At 53.7% G+C, this 15,157-nt stretch overlaps 1 protein-coding gene across 5 annotated transcripts in view; it reads left to right on the top strand.

Moving 5' to 3' along the window:
- NINL (ninein like) overlaps positions 1–15,157 on the top strand; it is a 146,077-nt gene that overhangs the window by 87,296 nt on the left and 43,624 nt on the right. For all 5 annotated transcript variants that reach the window (XM_051834438.2, XM_051834441.2, XM_051834442.2 and 2 more), the window contains exons 6-10: positions 2,337–2,527; positions 3,266–3,418; positions 6,551–6,721; positions 8,274–8,410; positions 9,550–9,690. In XM_051834438.2, the coding sequence (XP_051690398.2) occupies positions 2,337–2,527; positions 3,266–3,418; positions 6,551–6,721; positions 8,274–8,410; positions 9,550–9,690 (793 nt within the window). The remainder of the gene's footprint in view (positions 1–2,336; positions 2,528–3,265; positions 3,419–6,550; positions 6,722–8,273; positions 8,411–9,549; positions 9,691–15,157) is intronic.

Raw genomic sequence — 15,157 nt, 5'->3', positions numbered from 1 at the left:
AGCTTACAAAGTTAAGCCTGAATCCAAACCAGCCCTCAATGCTCACTTCAGGGATGTAGGGAACATTAGGGGTAGAGGAGCAATTTAAGTAACACCCGAGGACACACACAGCTAATTCCTGGAGGTGGGATATTCTACAAAGCAGCTGATCTGGTTTCTTGGATAAACAGGAGATATGGGGAGGTTGGAGGGGCTTGTGACCCAAAAGGACTTGAGAGGAGAAACAGCCACGGGTACCAGGGACATTGTTTGGAAAGTGATTCAAAGAGATCACTGCAGGAAGACATTTTTGAGATAGTTGGGACATTTCTGTTGGCTTTGTAGGTGTGGAAGTGGCATCATAGAGATGCAAGCAAGTGTTCATACTTTCTGGACATCTGTACAGTGTGAAAGTGGGATGACATGAGATCTGGGATTGAACAGTAAGGAACGGGAATGAAGTGAGGCCTGTGTGAGAGGCATCGCTGAGCCTGGGGGCAGTGCATGGACTCTGCTCTACTCTTTACTTTGAGTGAGCTAGAAAAGTTTCCAAAAATCAAGTTTTTACAAACCTGGAACTTTTATTGTAAATACAAATAATAGAGCCTCTCCTGTGTGCCTCAGTGGTCTGGCTTTGTAGGTTCTTTCCCACGTGGAGTGGATGTGGATTTGCAGGGGTGGGGCTTTGGCAGCCCACATTGGAGTGCTTGGGTGTGAGGCCTGGCTCTGCTGCGGACTCCATCTTCCTGTTAATGTGCAGGTGATGACTGACATAGTTGGGGCCCTGCCACCTATGTGGGAGACCTGGATTGTGTTCCTGGCTCCCGGCTTTGGCCTGGCCCAGTGCCAGCAGTTGCAGGCATTTGGGGAATAAACTGGTGGATGGAAGTGCCCACTCTCCTTCCCCTCCTTTCCCTCCCTCCCTCCCTCCCTCTTCTCTCTTTTCCTCTCTCTCTGTCCCTCTCAAATAAATAAAAATTAAGAAAAGAAAAAATTTGCAAACAGATTGAAGTGGAAAGAATTGCACCGTGAATACCTGTGTACCCACCACACAGGTAGAGTCATGGATACTGTACAAACGCCCATGTGTCCATGTGTGCATCTCTGACCATCTGTCAGTCCATCTGATCACCAAGCACATTGCCAGTACTGATGTGCTTCCCTAGAATGCTTCAACCTGGAACACAGGGTTTAACAGTTGAGTTTTCCCCCAGGTTTGTTGAGGTATGATCAACAAATTAAAAACTGCATGTATTTAAGGTGTGCAGTGTGATGGTTTGTATACACTGTGAAATGATCGTCATGATGCAGCTGAAGAACACATATGTCATCTCATGCAGTGTATGATAACTTGAGCAGACTGCCAGTGTGCAGTGCAGTGCAGCAGTCCTTAGTATCATAGGGGACTGGTTTTAGGACACCTCCACCCCCATCCTTGGGTACCAAAATCCTTGGCGGCTCAGGTCGCTTTGATGAAACAGCGTAGTGTTTGCACGTAACCCACACACACCTTCTCATGTACTGTACGTCATCTCTAGGTGAATTCTCACACCTGCTCTGTTGTAAATGCTCTGTGTTGTTTAGGGGGACAATGACCCTAAAAAATCTGTACCTGTTCAGAACAGATGCAAGTTTTTTAAAATATTTTCTACCAGGGGCCGGCGCTGTGGCACAGTAGGTTAATATTCTGCCTGCGGCACTGGCATCCCATGTGGGTGCCAGTTCTAGTCCTGGCTGCTCCTCTTCCAGTCCAGCTCTCTGCTGTGGCCTGGGAATGCAGTGGAGGATGGCCCAAGTGCTTGGGCCCCTGCACCCGCACAGGAGACCAGGAGGAGGCACCTGGCTCCTGGCTTCAGATTGGCGTAGCTCTGACCGTTGCAGCTACTGGGGAGTGGACCAGTGGATGGAGGACCATTCCCTGTTTCCCTCTCACTATCTGTGACTCTACCTCCCAAATAAATAAATAAAATCTTTAAAAAAAATATTTTCTACCCGAGATTGGTTTAACCAGGGCCACCTGTGCTTCTGTAGTCACAGCTGCACATCAGGTCTCCAGGCTTGTGCATGTGACAGCTGAGGGCTCATGTGTCCCCTTGACCAGCGTCTCCCTCTCTCCACACGCCCAGCCTCTGCTCCCCTCCATTCTCCTCTTTGTTACTGTGAGTTCCACTGTTTTTTTCTATTCCGCATCTAAGTGAGGTCACGCAGTATTTGTCTTTCTGTGTCTGAGTTATTTCACTTAGCATAATGTTCTCCACGTTCATCTGGTTGTCGCAGACAGCAGGACTCCATGTGAAGGCTGAACACTGCACTGTGTATGTATCAGAGTTTAACCATGAGCATTCCCTTTGGTCCAGGCCAGCTGGAAACCTGGGATTCCGAGGCTTCTGGAAGCCCCCAGAAATCCTGCAGCCCCTCCTTTGACACCCCTGGAAGCCGGGTGCGGGGCATCTGGGACGCACTGGGTGTGGGCAGCAGTGGCCATCTGAGCAAGCAGGAGCTAGCTGTGGTCTGCCAGAGCATCGGGCTCCAAGCGCTGGACAAGGAGGTAAGGGACCCAGGTGGGCCGGCCCAGCCACTTGTCCTCCTGCTCAGTGTTCGGTCTGGAAAACTCCTTTGCCCTTCAGACTTCGACTCAGTCCTGTCCCACTGCTCTGCAGTCCAAACCCGTGTGAGGGCTCCCAAGGCTTATGCCAAAGGCTAAGCCCCGACTCCTTTAGGAGAGCATCTCTGCCAGCCAGCCCAGCCTCCCTGAATTCCTGCTGCTCTGTGGGCACGTCTGACACCCTCTCCCCTGACGCTTCCTCTGCCTGCAACTCCTTCCCCCTGCTCTGCGTGGCCGCATTCTGCCGCCCAGCACAAACGCGGCCCTTCTGAGCCTGCCTGCGATCCCTTCGTCCCAGGTGCCTGTGTCATGGGAAATGTCTCACCTCTTGAATGCCATCCTCCACCCTGCACCCACGCCAGGCACTAGACTGCCTGGGCACGCTGGCCATGTTCACCTCCTCAGAGTCCAGCAAGTTGCTGGCTGCAGCAGACGCTGAATGAGTGTCTGTGGAATTAGGAAGCTCAGGTGATGCCCACGCAGGGAGGGATGGAGACCCGTGAGGCTGTGTAGGTTTCACAAGCCAGAGAGGGGAGGCCTTGGGGAGACACAGCAGGCGTGGTGCAGACAGATTGAGTTGGGATGAGCAAAGCAAACTGCTCTTGTTGAGCACCTGGAGCCAGAAGGAGGCGGGCAGGCGGGAGGTGACCCTGAGCTGAGGGCTGGTGGCTTTTTTTTCAGGAGCTGGAAGACTTGTTTAACAAACTGGATCGAGACGGAGATGGCAAGGTGAGCCTTGAGGAGTTCCAACTCGGCCTGTTCAGCCACGAGCCCACTTCACTTCCAGAATCTTGCACCTTGGTCAAGCCGAGCGGGCCCTGGTCACATTACCAGGTAAGGTGGGCAGTCTTAAATGCCTGTAGTGATGGCTCTCACGGTGCCTGTAACTGCCACCCCTCTGCCTGTGACTCTGCAGTGAGTGAGCTGTGCAGGGCTGGATGGGGCATCAGCACGTGGGTGTGCCTGCGAGGCCCTGTGACCTAGATTCTGGGTCTGTACAGACCTGGGGCTGCCCTGGTGTGGCTCCTTTCTAGCTGTGTGTCCCTAGGTGAGTTATTCACCACCTCTGAGGCCCAGGCTTACCTCTAAAAGCCCACCTGAGGGCTTACCAGAGGTTACGAACAGCATGTGGCATGTGGCAGTTCCCCAGTGCGTCTTCTCAGTGTGGTGTGAATGGGTTTTGGTGAGAAAACCCTCCCTCCCCACCCTGCTGTGCAGTGAGGGTGCACTGCTGACAGCTTCCGTGGTAGTGCATCTGGGGTGGGTCCTCTCCAGAAGTTCCTTAGCCGGTGTCCTCTCCGTCCTGCATTCCTGAATTCAAATCTCTTGCCTAAATACTGCTTCTCTGTGCTGCTGTTTTTGGAGAGACTGCAGGTGGTTGTTTGTGATTCTGTTCTGTGACCAAGGGCCCAGACTTTGGTTTCTCAGCAGGAGGGCAGTGAGGCCTCCCCTCCCGCCACAGGCACGGTGTCCTGGGCACACCCTCGGATGAGGCTCTGCCAACCTAGCCGGTCCCATGTTCGGTGGGTGCTGGTGTAAGACCACCAGCGCTGCTTCTCTGCCAGGTGCAGATGCACCTGAGAATGCAAGCTTCTGGCTCCAAGGTCCGTGAGAATGAAGAAGCTGTGTGAGGACAGAAAGACCGAAGTGGAGGCTCACTGGGGAAGCGCTCAGTGTTGGTTGAGGGAAGTGGCGCCCCATGCCTGTGTGTCAGCACTGCTGATGGCCACTGTGAACCCTGGTCCTCAGGTGGCTGCCCTCCCGCCCGGAGTGGTTGGCAGCTGCCCCTGGGCTTTGGGCTGCAAGTGGGGATGAAATGCATTGGAAGCCACAGACCCTCCTGGTGTGACTCAGGCCCTGGCCCTGGTGAGCTGTTCCCATTCACCTGGGCACTGCAGGCTCTGTGCCATCTTCCCTTACCACCCAGTACCCTGCACACGCGCTGCTGCAGGTCATGAACACGCCCTCTGCATACGTGCAACCATCCTCTGCACACACACATACTGCATACACACACATGTATGTACATGTGGACACACTTTACATGCAAACCACATACACACATACACTTGATATATTTGTGCACCCCCTGTATACACCCACCTCATACATGCACCCATCCACTGGGTGTTAACTCTGTATACACGCACTGCCTGCCTGCACACAAAGGTGCATGTGTATCTCCTGCATACATACATCACATATGTGTGTGTCCACTATGTGTGTGTGTGCCCTGTGTACACATACCACACACATGCACACTTCCACTGCATGGATGCATCCCATGCATAAACACACTACATGTGCACACACATCCACTATGTGTGTGTGCCCCCACTGTACACATACCACATATGTATGCACGTCTACACATGTGCACTCCCTTCACACACACTGCATGCATGCACACGTTAACTGCACACACACACATTGTTTACACACTGTGCACACATCTCAGTGTACATGCACACTCACTAGGCACAGCCTGCTTACATGCACACCCACTTAAAGCACGCACATACACCTGTACACACGCCCTCGTCATGTACACACCATGTGACATACACAGCCAAGCTGAGCAGAGGACAGGCTCTGATTCAGGCTGCAGAGCACTGCGTTTCTGCCTTTCTGATGCCTCTTAGGGCATCTGCACAGCTGCTCCAGGGAAGAAGTCGGGGAGCCAGGGTGGCAGGGAGCCTGGCCTGACCACACTGAGGGTGCTGTCTCCTGAGTGATTGCGCGGCCCTACGTATGAGAACCCTGGACAGAGATCACCTCAGCTCTGCCCTTCTACTAATGCCCAGTGATGTGGGATATCAGTTCCAGTCCCCGTCTATAAGATCATGACCTCAGAGAGGGCCCGGGGCCAGCAGAACACAGGTGCTTTGGGTGCATTTGGGTGTCAGCTTCTCACAGGCGACCCTGGCCAGGTCACTGGACATTCTGGAGCTGCCCTCTCACCTTGGCAGACGGGGTGAGCTGCCCACTTTGCAAGATTATAAAGCACCCCAGGGCTCAGTGACCTCTGGTTTCTCAGTGCCCGTCTGTGGAGAGTCAGGGTCTCGGCTGAGAGTGGGCTGATGTGGGCACAAGGGTGCTGCTCCTTGGGACTTGACCCACAAGAGAGGCAGGTGACTCACGAGCCCTGCCTTGGTTAGGGGAGGGTCTGGGGGCATCGTGTGAACAGACCCAGTGGGAGGGACACCAGAATGGGCAGAGCAGGGAGCCAGGTGCTGGGCAAGACAGCAGGAAGGTGTTCCTGGCTGTGGTGGGGGGCAGAGGGGTCATGAGCAGAGGTGTGTGCTGCCACCCTCTGTCCTGTGGTTCCTGGTAGCGAAAAGTTCGTTGGGACCCCAGCCTGAGGCAGAAAGCCTTCGGGAAGAAGTGTTTGCCATTTGGATTCCTAGGGCACTGAAACCTCATGGTGCAGCTTTCTGGCTCTTTCTTCTATGTCACTTTCCCCGGCACTGCCCAGCTGAAGTGTGTGACTGTTTGTGCTGTTCCTCTCCTTTCTGATCCCGGCCTGTATTTCTTTTTGCTGTCCAGTTTTTGTGGCACAGGCACACACCTTCCTGGGCACTTCCTCTGTTAACCCAGGCTCACCCTGTCATCAGTTCAGGGGAGAAACCTCCAAATGCCTTTGTCATCATTCTGAGTGGTGTCCTACTGACCGTGGCCAACAGTCTGGCCACACTGGAGCAAGGCCTTGGGTGGGCAGTCCAGGAGCAGGTGTCCAGGTATCCTCAGAGGAGCCCCAGGTGGAAATCCTGGGGTGGGACCACGCCTCTGTCCCCTTGGCTAGGAAAAGGAACTGCCGCCTGTCTCCTGAGTTGCTGTTGTTGAATCTGCACAAGATGGCCACATGCCGAACACAGGCCATGGAGGGTGGCTTGTGTGTTAGCATGCAGACGTGAGGCTGGGGGCACCTGCGCCTGTGCACTCCGTGTGTCTTTTCCCTCTGCACAGGTCCCAGAGGAGAGCAGCTGCCACACCCCCACAGCGTCGTCCCTCGTGTCCGTGGGCTCCGGGCCACGCCTCTTCTCCAACGTCGATGATGGCACTGGTTCTGCCTTCCCGGAGCAGATCATCGCCTCGTGGGCCCAGGAGGGGATTCACAACGGCAAGGAGATATTGCAGGTTTGGAACTGGGGGGCAGCACCTGGGTGTGTGGGGCCAGGCAGGAGACCTGGGGGCCGGGTGCCCCCAGAGGATGGGCAGAGCACCCTTGCCAGAGCAGGTCGTGCACTCCGTGCAGAGAATCTCAAAGAGGAAATGTTTTTCCCTTCTGCTGTTAAAATAAAGGCAGTTTAAGTTAGGTGATAAGTAAAACACGGAGAAAGCAAGTCTGGGAAAAGCCAGCCCACTTGCTGGCAGGTTTTAGCGTCTCAAACCTGTGTCCATATTGGACAGGTGACCCCCCGTCGGACTGAGTCCCACAGGTTATTGGGAAGAAACTCCCAATGTGAAACTACCTTGTGATGAAGAGGCCACTCTATGCATCTCCCTGAGCACTGCCAGCTACTTGAGCTGCTCCTTGGGGACTCCCTCCACGGGCCCTGTGTCCAGGGCTGCTGCCTCCACCCTCCTGTGGTTCCCACAGGGACAGGGAGGGCCAGAGCCAGCCTTACAATTTGGAGGGTGCACTGTCCTCTAGGGAGCTCTGTGAGCTACAATTCTTATTTTCAAGATTTATTTATTTATTTGAAAGGCTGAGTGACAGAAACAGAGACACAGAAAGAAAGGTAGAGAGACAGAGAGAGAGAGAGAGATCTATCATCTGCTGGTTTAGTCCATGAATGGCCACAACACTTGAGACTCAACCAGACCAAATGCAGGAACCAGGAACCCTTTGGGTGGCAGACATCCAAGTACTTGGGCCAGCTTCCCCTGATTGTCCAGGCACATGCGGTAGTAGGGAGCTGGATCAGAAGTGGATCATCTGTGACTTGAATGAGCACTCGAACGGGATGCTAGTGTTGAAAGTGGCAGCTTAACCTGCTGCCCCACAACTCTGGCCTCATTTCCAAACTTCACTTTCTATTGTTAAAAAAAATGTACACAAATCTACAAAATTAGAAAGAAGCCCACTCCTTACCCCTCTTGCTCTTGTTTCCCAGGAGTGGGGTGGGGGATATGACAGCTAATGGCTCTGGGCTTCTACAGATATTTTTTTTCTGGCACTAAAATGCACACACACACACACACGTGCACGCGTACCCACTTTCTGGTTCATCGGTAGTACACTGTTACGTCTTCCTAACGTGTGCGATCTCTTCCCTGTGGACATGCAGGTTTTTCCAGTTAGAAATCTCAGCCTTTGTTAGGTATAAGTAGCTCCCTGCCACTCTGCTGGTTTTCCTCTGCAGGGTGGACTCCTGAGCAATACGTTTTAACTTTTTTTAAATGATTTATTCATTAGTTTAAAAGGCAGAGTTACAGAGAGGCAGAGGCAGAGAGAGACAGAGATCTTCCATCTGCTGATTTATTCCCCAGATGGCCACAATGGCGGTCGGTAGCTGTGCCAATCCAAAGCCAGGACCCAGGAGCTTCTTCCTGGTCTCCCACACGGGTGCAGGGACCAAGCAAGAGGCAGGGACGGGGCAGGTGTGGCCTGTGCTAGGCAGTGTGGGTTGGGCCCCTGGACCACTGGGCGAGCAGGAAGCAGCCCCTCATGCTCTTGCACCCACAGAGCCTGGACTTCAGCGTGGACGAGAAGGTGAACCTTTTGGAGCTGACCTGGGCCCTTGACAACGAGCTCCTGACGGTCGATGGCGTCGTCCAGCAGGCAGCCCTGGCCTGCTACCGCCAGGAGCTGAGCTATCTCCAGTAAGAGCCCACGGGGACTGGGGGTGGCAGGGTGCCGCTGTCCAGAAGGGTCTCAAGGGGAGACGCAGGTGCTGGGCTGCTCCGTGCCCTGCCCTCTTCCATCCTAGTGGCCAATCCTGAGGGGGCTCTTCTCCAGCTGTTCCCTGTTCTCCGGCCTGTTTAGCCGGCACTCCGGTGGGTTGAAGAAAGAGCTGAGCTCTGCCGAGCAGGGGAGGGGAGTTTTGTCCTCCTGTCTGGGTTGGGCAGGGCCTGAGGACCTTGTGGACAGTGTGGTGGCTACTGCTCAGGTTAAGGGTCGCCAACCATTTGTGGTGCTTGATGAGAAACTTGGAGGTCTCTGTGTCAATGACCTCACTCAGCCCTTTTAGCTGGGCTTCAGTGAGAAGGACTTGAACTTGACCCTCATCCTGCGGGTGCTGCAGGTCAGGTGTCGCCAGTCAGCCGTGGACCTTGCTTCAAAGAGTGGCCGAAGGCATGGTCCAGCCGGCAAGAGGGGAAACCGAATCACTCTTCAAATATGATCTCAAAGTGCAGAGTGATGGTTAGGCCAAGCCTCCATGCCATGTTGATGGATTTGGCTTTGCTTTTAGCTGACAGCTCAGGCCATCCATCGGCTACAGATTGGCATAGATTGGTTTTGTGTTTTGATTGTTTGTCCCAAAGGTACAGAAAAGATTGGCAGAAATCCTGGTCTCAGCCCTGAAGATTTTATATCTGATCAGGTGCAGACAGATGAGCCCTCTGATCTCAGGCAGCTCCACAAACAGAGCCAGACAAAGACTTACCCATGTCCCCCTCAAGGTGGGAGAAAAACTCCTTCTATAGGAAAGTCAGAATAGCAGGTGCCAGGGCTGGGGGACAGGGCCACAGCCACACACGGCCTTTTGCTGTGAGTGCTTCACCGGCTGTCACTTGGATGCCAGGCTGCCAGGATGATGGGTGTAGAAATTATAGAAACTGCCCCAAATGGTGGTGATGATGATGATGGTGGTGGTGGTGGTGGTGGTGGTAATGATGTCAGCACAGCAGTGGCCTCTGATTTACGTAGAACGTAGCCATTGTTGTCTGCCCACGGTCATGGGGCTTGCAGGGTAGGCCAGTGGCAGTGTCCCAGTCTGACCCTGAGTTTGCTGTGGCAGAGGACAAATGGAGCAGCTGGTGCAGGAGCGAGACAAGGCGAGGCAAGACCTGGACAGAGCCGAGAAGAGGAACCTGGAGTTTGTCAAAGAGATGGACGACTGCCACTCTGCCCTGGAGCAGCTCACAGAGAAGAAAATCAAGTAAGTTCCAGGCCCCCGGCGACAGCTCCATTGCAGCCGGGACCTCCCCCAGGGCCGGCCAAGTTGGAGACTGGATGTGGGGCTGCTGAGGGCCAGGGCTGCTGCTAACCTTGGCCATGGGCATGAGCAGGGCACCTGCACTGGTGGCGATCTGGAAGATGGAGCTTTGCGGATGTCCGTCCTTAAGAGAAGAGGGGTGCATTTAAGAAGCAGCCTTGCTCTCTCTCGTGTTCGAGCATTGTGGCCTGCGTCAGGTGTGCAGGTCCATGGACTGCAGGGGGCAACATCTTCTGCTGTCACATTTGTCGGAGGTCTGTCCTGCATGGGCCGAGTATCCCAGATACACTTTGAGAGAGGCTGGCCAACAGCAACCATGCTGGTGAGCAGGTGCAAGGGGGCCAGAGACTGAGTCCTGACCCTTTGCATCACGACTACGGCGTATTGGACCCACCCCTTATGTGAGGTCAGTCTGTGGGGCTGGTAATGGGCACACACATACCTCTGTCATTTATTACTCAGAACATCTGAGGAAACTCTGTCTGGGAGGATTTCCTGGGTGGCAGCACACAGGGTGCCTGTTGTGTCCCTACCTCCCTGGAAGAGGTCATCTGTTTGCCTATATTTTTAAGGATTTCTTTTGTTTATTTGAAAGTTACAGAAGAGGAGAGAGAGAGAGAGTCTTCCCTCTGCTGGTTCACTCTCCAAATAATTGCAATGGCCACATGTGGTCCAGGCTGAAGCCAGGAGCCAGAAACTCCTTCCTGGTCTCCCACATGGGTGGCAGGGACCTAAGCACTTGGAGCATCTTCCACTGCTTTCCCAGGCACATCAGCAGGGAGGTGGATTGAAAGTGGAGCAGCAGCCAAGACTCAAGCGAGCCCTCTTTGGGAAGCCAGCAGTGGCCTAACCTGCGGCACCGCAACCCCAGCCCAAGCTGTCTGTCTTCTTGAAGTTTTGCTCACACAGAGGTTTTCCTGCTTGAGTAGTAGCTAAGGATGCACCTGGAGAAAAACCATCTCTGCACCAATAGCTCTCCAGCCAGGGACCATAAGGTGGTGCCTCCCCTCCCTGTTCTGCCTCAACGGCTGGTCAGGAGCCCTGCCTGAGGCTGGAGACCAGGCTGTGCTGTCCCCAAGCCCTTTGGTTCCTGGTCTGTAGTGTTGTGGGTGGAGCCAGTTTCACAGCAGTGCCCAGGACAGAGCCTGGCGTTTCCACCCATGCTTCTGACATACGTGGCCAGCCATGAGCTTCCAACCTGAGGGGAGAGAGGGAATGGGCTATGAGTTCCTTAGTGCACCTGACTGATTTTGGAGCATCACGTCCTGGGCCCAGGAGAAACCGTTTTCTCTTGTGACATTCATCAAGGTCTGCGGCTCTCACAGCAGCTCTGCTGGCATGGGCCTGCACAGAGGTGTACCCATAGCGTGTGTCACTGTAGATAAAGGGAAGTCCCCAGCAAGGCTCCAGGTGGGCAGGTGAAGAGGTTTTATTGGAGTTTCACCTGCTCCCATTTGTTGTGTGCACGGGCACTTCAGTACCATGTGGAGCATGCTGGACAGCACCCTCTCACGAATGTGAGCAGTGGACCTGGGGCCCTGCAGGGCGGCCCCACAGAGGGGAACTCTGCAGCCAGCACCTGCTGCATGGCACCATGTCGCTGTCCCCAGCTAAACCAGGCGGCTTAAACCAGAAGACACTTGTGCTACAGGTGGCTTTGCCAGGCCACTCAAGGTCCAGAGGTTGAAGGGGTCATTGCTGAGTCCCAGACCCCAGCAAGATGCCTCCAACCAGGGAGACCCGGATCCCAGGAAGGCGCTCCGGCCAGGGACGCTGCTGTCATGTGTCGAGTCCTGTGAGTGCTGATGCCCTCACCTAACAGCTGCTGTGACCCAGGCAGGCTATTTTCTTCCCATTTCTCAGCCAAAGAAGTGGGCTAGAAGCAGCTCTGTAAGAGGTGCCCACGGCCCCAAAGTGGTGGGCTGTGTGACACTGAACCCCAACTGGCTCTCTAATCTGGTCCTACAGCTTATTTATTTGGGGAGTGTAGAACATGAGACCTCAGGTGAGAGAACCTGGTCACTTTGTACCAGGCTGGTGGAAAGGCTGGCCCAGCTGTGCAGAACCAGACATGGTCCTCAGGTAGCTCTGGGGCCCAGCGGCCCCTTCTCCATGGCCTATTCACTTGTTTTCTGTAGATTTGCACCCAGCACGGGCATGGTCACTGCCTTCCCCAAGGTACTATACATGAAAGGTGGACCCTGAGCAAGCTGAGACCTCCCCTGTCTTCATCTCCCAGGTCTTCTTTCCTTCTTTCTGGGTGGCTGGGGAAGACCACACACAGCAGGTTGAGATACCCAAGCACCTCTGTGGTGTGAAGTGTGCAAGAGTGTGACTGTGTGTATAGATGTGTGAGTGCTTCGGGGTGTTTGGGTGTGTGTGAGAGGGTGTATGTGTGAGACTGTGTGAATGTGAGTGCACAGGGTGTGTGTGTGAGAGAATGGGTCTGAGTGACTGTGGGTGAGTATGAGCGTGTGTGTGGGTGAATGTGAGAGTGAGTGAGCATGGATGTGAGTGTATGACAGTATGAGTGTGGGTAAGTGTAAGTTTGAGAGTGAGAGTATGTGAACATTGGTGAGTGTGTAGGAGGGTAGTTTGTGAATGTGAGTGAGTGTGGCTGAGCATGATTGTGAGTGCAGATGAGTGAATGAGGATGGGTATGTGTGAACATGAGTGTGAGGGTGTGTACTGAGTATTGGTGCATGTGAGCATGGATGACTGGTAGCGTGAATGTGAACATAGTGTGAGAATGAGCATGGGTGAGGGAGTGCATGAATGTGGGTGTGAGTGTGACTAAGCATGAGAAAGGGAAGGAGGGAGAGTGTGAACAAGAGAGTGTGGTGTGAGCATGGATGTGTGTGTGAACATAGGGGAACATGGCTGCAGATGAGCATGTGTGAGTAGGCACTTACTGAGTGTGAGTGCGAGTGAATATATGTGAACATGGGTGAGTGAGCGTGGTGAGTGAGCAGGATAGAGTGTGAGCATGGTTGCGTGTATGAGCATGGCTGAGTGAGAGCATGAATGACTGCAAATGAGAGTGGGCATGAAGGTGTAAGGTGAATGTGAGTGGTTGAGTGTGTGTGAGCATGGTGAGTGTGCATGAGCATGGGTGAGTGAGTGAGCATGGGAGTATGTGAGTGTGAGCGTGGGTATGTGTGAAGGTGAGTATGAGTGAGCATGGATGAGAGTGGTGTGGATGTGTGAGTGCAGGCGAATGTGAGCCAGGGTATGTATAGATGAGTTGTGATTGTGCGTGTGAGCTAGGTGTTTGGGTATGAGGTGTGTCATTGTGTGTGTGTGAGGTAGGTATGGGTGTGACGTAGGTATATGTAAGCTAGGTGTGTGTGGATGAGTGAAGTAGATATGTGTGGGTGAGTACATGTGAATGAAGTAGGTGTGAGAGTGCATGTGAGTTAGGGGCGTGTGTGTGTGAGGTGAGTGTGAGCTAGGTGTGTGAGTGTGTGAGTTGGGTGTGGGTATGTGTGAGGTGTGTGTGAGCTAGGGGTATGTGAGTGTGTATGAGGTGATCATGTGTGAGCTAGGTGTATGTGAGGTGAGTGTGTATGAGCTGGGTGTGTGGGTGTGTGTGGTGACAGTGTGAGCTAGGGCTGTGTGGGTGTGTGTGAGGTGAGTGTGTGTGACCTGGGGGTGTGTGGGTGTGTGTGAGGTGAGTGTGTATGAGCTGGGTGTGTGGGTGTATGTGAGGTGATGGTGTAAGCTAGGGGTGTGAGTGTGTGTGAAGTGAGTGTGTATGAGCTAGGGCTGTGTGTGTGTGAGGTAAGTGTTTATGAGCTATGGCTGTGTGGGTGTGTGTGAGGTGAGTGTGTGAGCTGGGGGTGTGTGGGTGTGTGTGAGGTGAGTGTGTGAGCTGGGGGTGTGTGGGTGAGCACAAGTGTGCACTTGGTTCCAGTAGCTGCTGAACCAAAGGTTAGTGGTCATTTTCTAGGCAGCTAAACCATAAATGTCCTTCCAGCAAGCCTTCAAAAGTGTTTTCTGTGAAACCCAAGATAGGCCATAAGCATGGCCCCAGTGGTAGGGGTGCCTGGATGGGCGAGTCCCGCCCAGTTCTGAGGTGGGGGCCCTTTCCTCAGGGCCCACTGGGCCTCCCCTGCTCAGCACGGGCTGTGTGACTCCATCACCACGGTGCTCGGTTAAGCAGCAACTCCTGTCGCTACAGCTCTTGGGGGCAGCTGCCCGTCTGTTGGCAGATCCTCTGCAGTGCCTGCCTCCAAGCTTTCTCCCTGGTGCTGTTGTCTGGGCAGGCCTCTCGAGGTGGGGTCGGGAAATCCACTCCCTTTTGTCCCCTGCTCTCAGAACAGGGTGTGAGGCCTCTCTGGGTTTCTGTAGAGTGAAACTGTTGCTCAGAATTCAGAGCAGAGACAACGTCGAGAGGCCGGCAGTGCAGGCCGCTGCTGGGAGCTCGCTCCCTCTGTCTGATGTCCCTCGGTTCCCCTGATGGCGCTTTGAACAGCGCGTCCTCATCAGCCTGTGTGTAGGGATCCCAGCTGCTTGGGCACTGGGTCAGTTCTCGCTGCTCCTGCCATCCGGTGGCTGCCTTTCCAGACCCCCTGGGGATGCCAGGATGGGAGAGGCCTCTCTGGTTTCCTCTCCAGGCCTCGGTTAGTGAAGTTCAGGGAAAAAGACTCCCCTTTTTAAACACTTGTGTTCAGAAGCTGAAAGCAAGTTGATTCCAGGCGATCCATTTGGGCAGCTGAGAGTTGATTGCCTCCGTCAGGGAGGGTAGGGCTGGATCCGTTGTCTGGCAGAGGATCCTGAACCCCCAGGTAGCACCTCTGTCCTCACATCAGGCAGAGGACACTGGAGGGGAGGTGCTGGCCCTCAGGGTGCCATGGGCCTCATGTTACTTATAAGCAGTGAGGAATCGGCAATTTTCTAGAAATTACTCTTATGATTGCCTTAGTTTGTTTTTTTTTTTTTTCCAAAACTTATTTATTTGAAAGTCAGAGAGAGAGAGAGAGAGAAAGCTTCGATCTGATGGTTTACTTCCCAAATGGCTGCAATGGCCAGGGCTGGGCCAGGCTGAAGCCAGACCCTGAACTTCATCCAGGTCTCCCACATGGGTGGCAGGGGCACAAGCACTTGGGCCATCCTCCACTGCTTTTCCCAGGTGCATTAACAGGGAGCTGGATCAGAAGTGGAGCAGCCAGGACTTGAACCGGTGCCCATATGGGATGCCAGCATCACAGGAAGTGGCGTAACCCAGTATACCACAATGGCAGCCCCTTATGTTTTTCTTATTAAAAATATCAGGAATTACATTTACTATAGAAGACAGGAAATATAAGTAAAAGGAAAAATAAAGCCAGAAATTTCATGTTACAGAGGGCGTCACTCAGCATGTTTTTAATATACCCTTTCTTCCTTTTTCTTTGTACATAATTACTTG

Source organism: Oryctolagus cuniculus, chromosome 11 (assembly GCF_964237555.1).
Source record: "Oryctolagus cuniculus chromosome 11, mOryCun1.1, whole genome shotgun sequence".
In the NCBI taxonomy this organism is placed as follows: domain Eukaryota; kingdom Metazoa; phylum Chordata; class Mammalia; order Lagomorpha; family Leporidae; genus Oryctolagus; species Oryctolagus cuniculus.
Note: the sequence above shows the minus strand (reverse complement) of the source record. Positions and strands in the feature narration are given on the sequence as shown.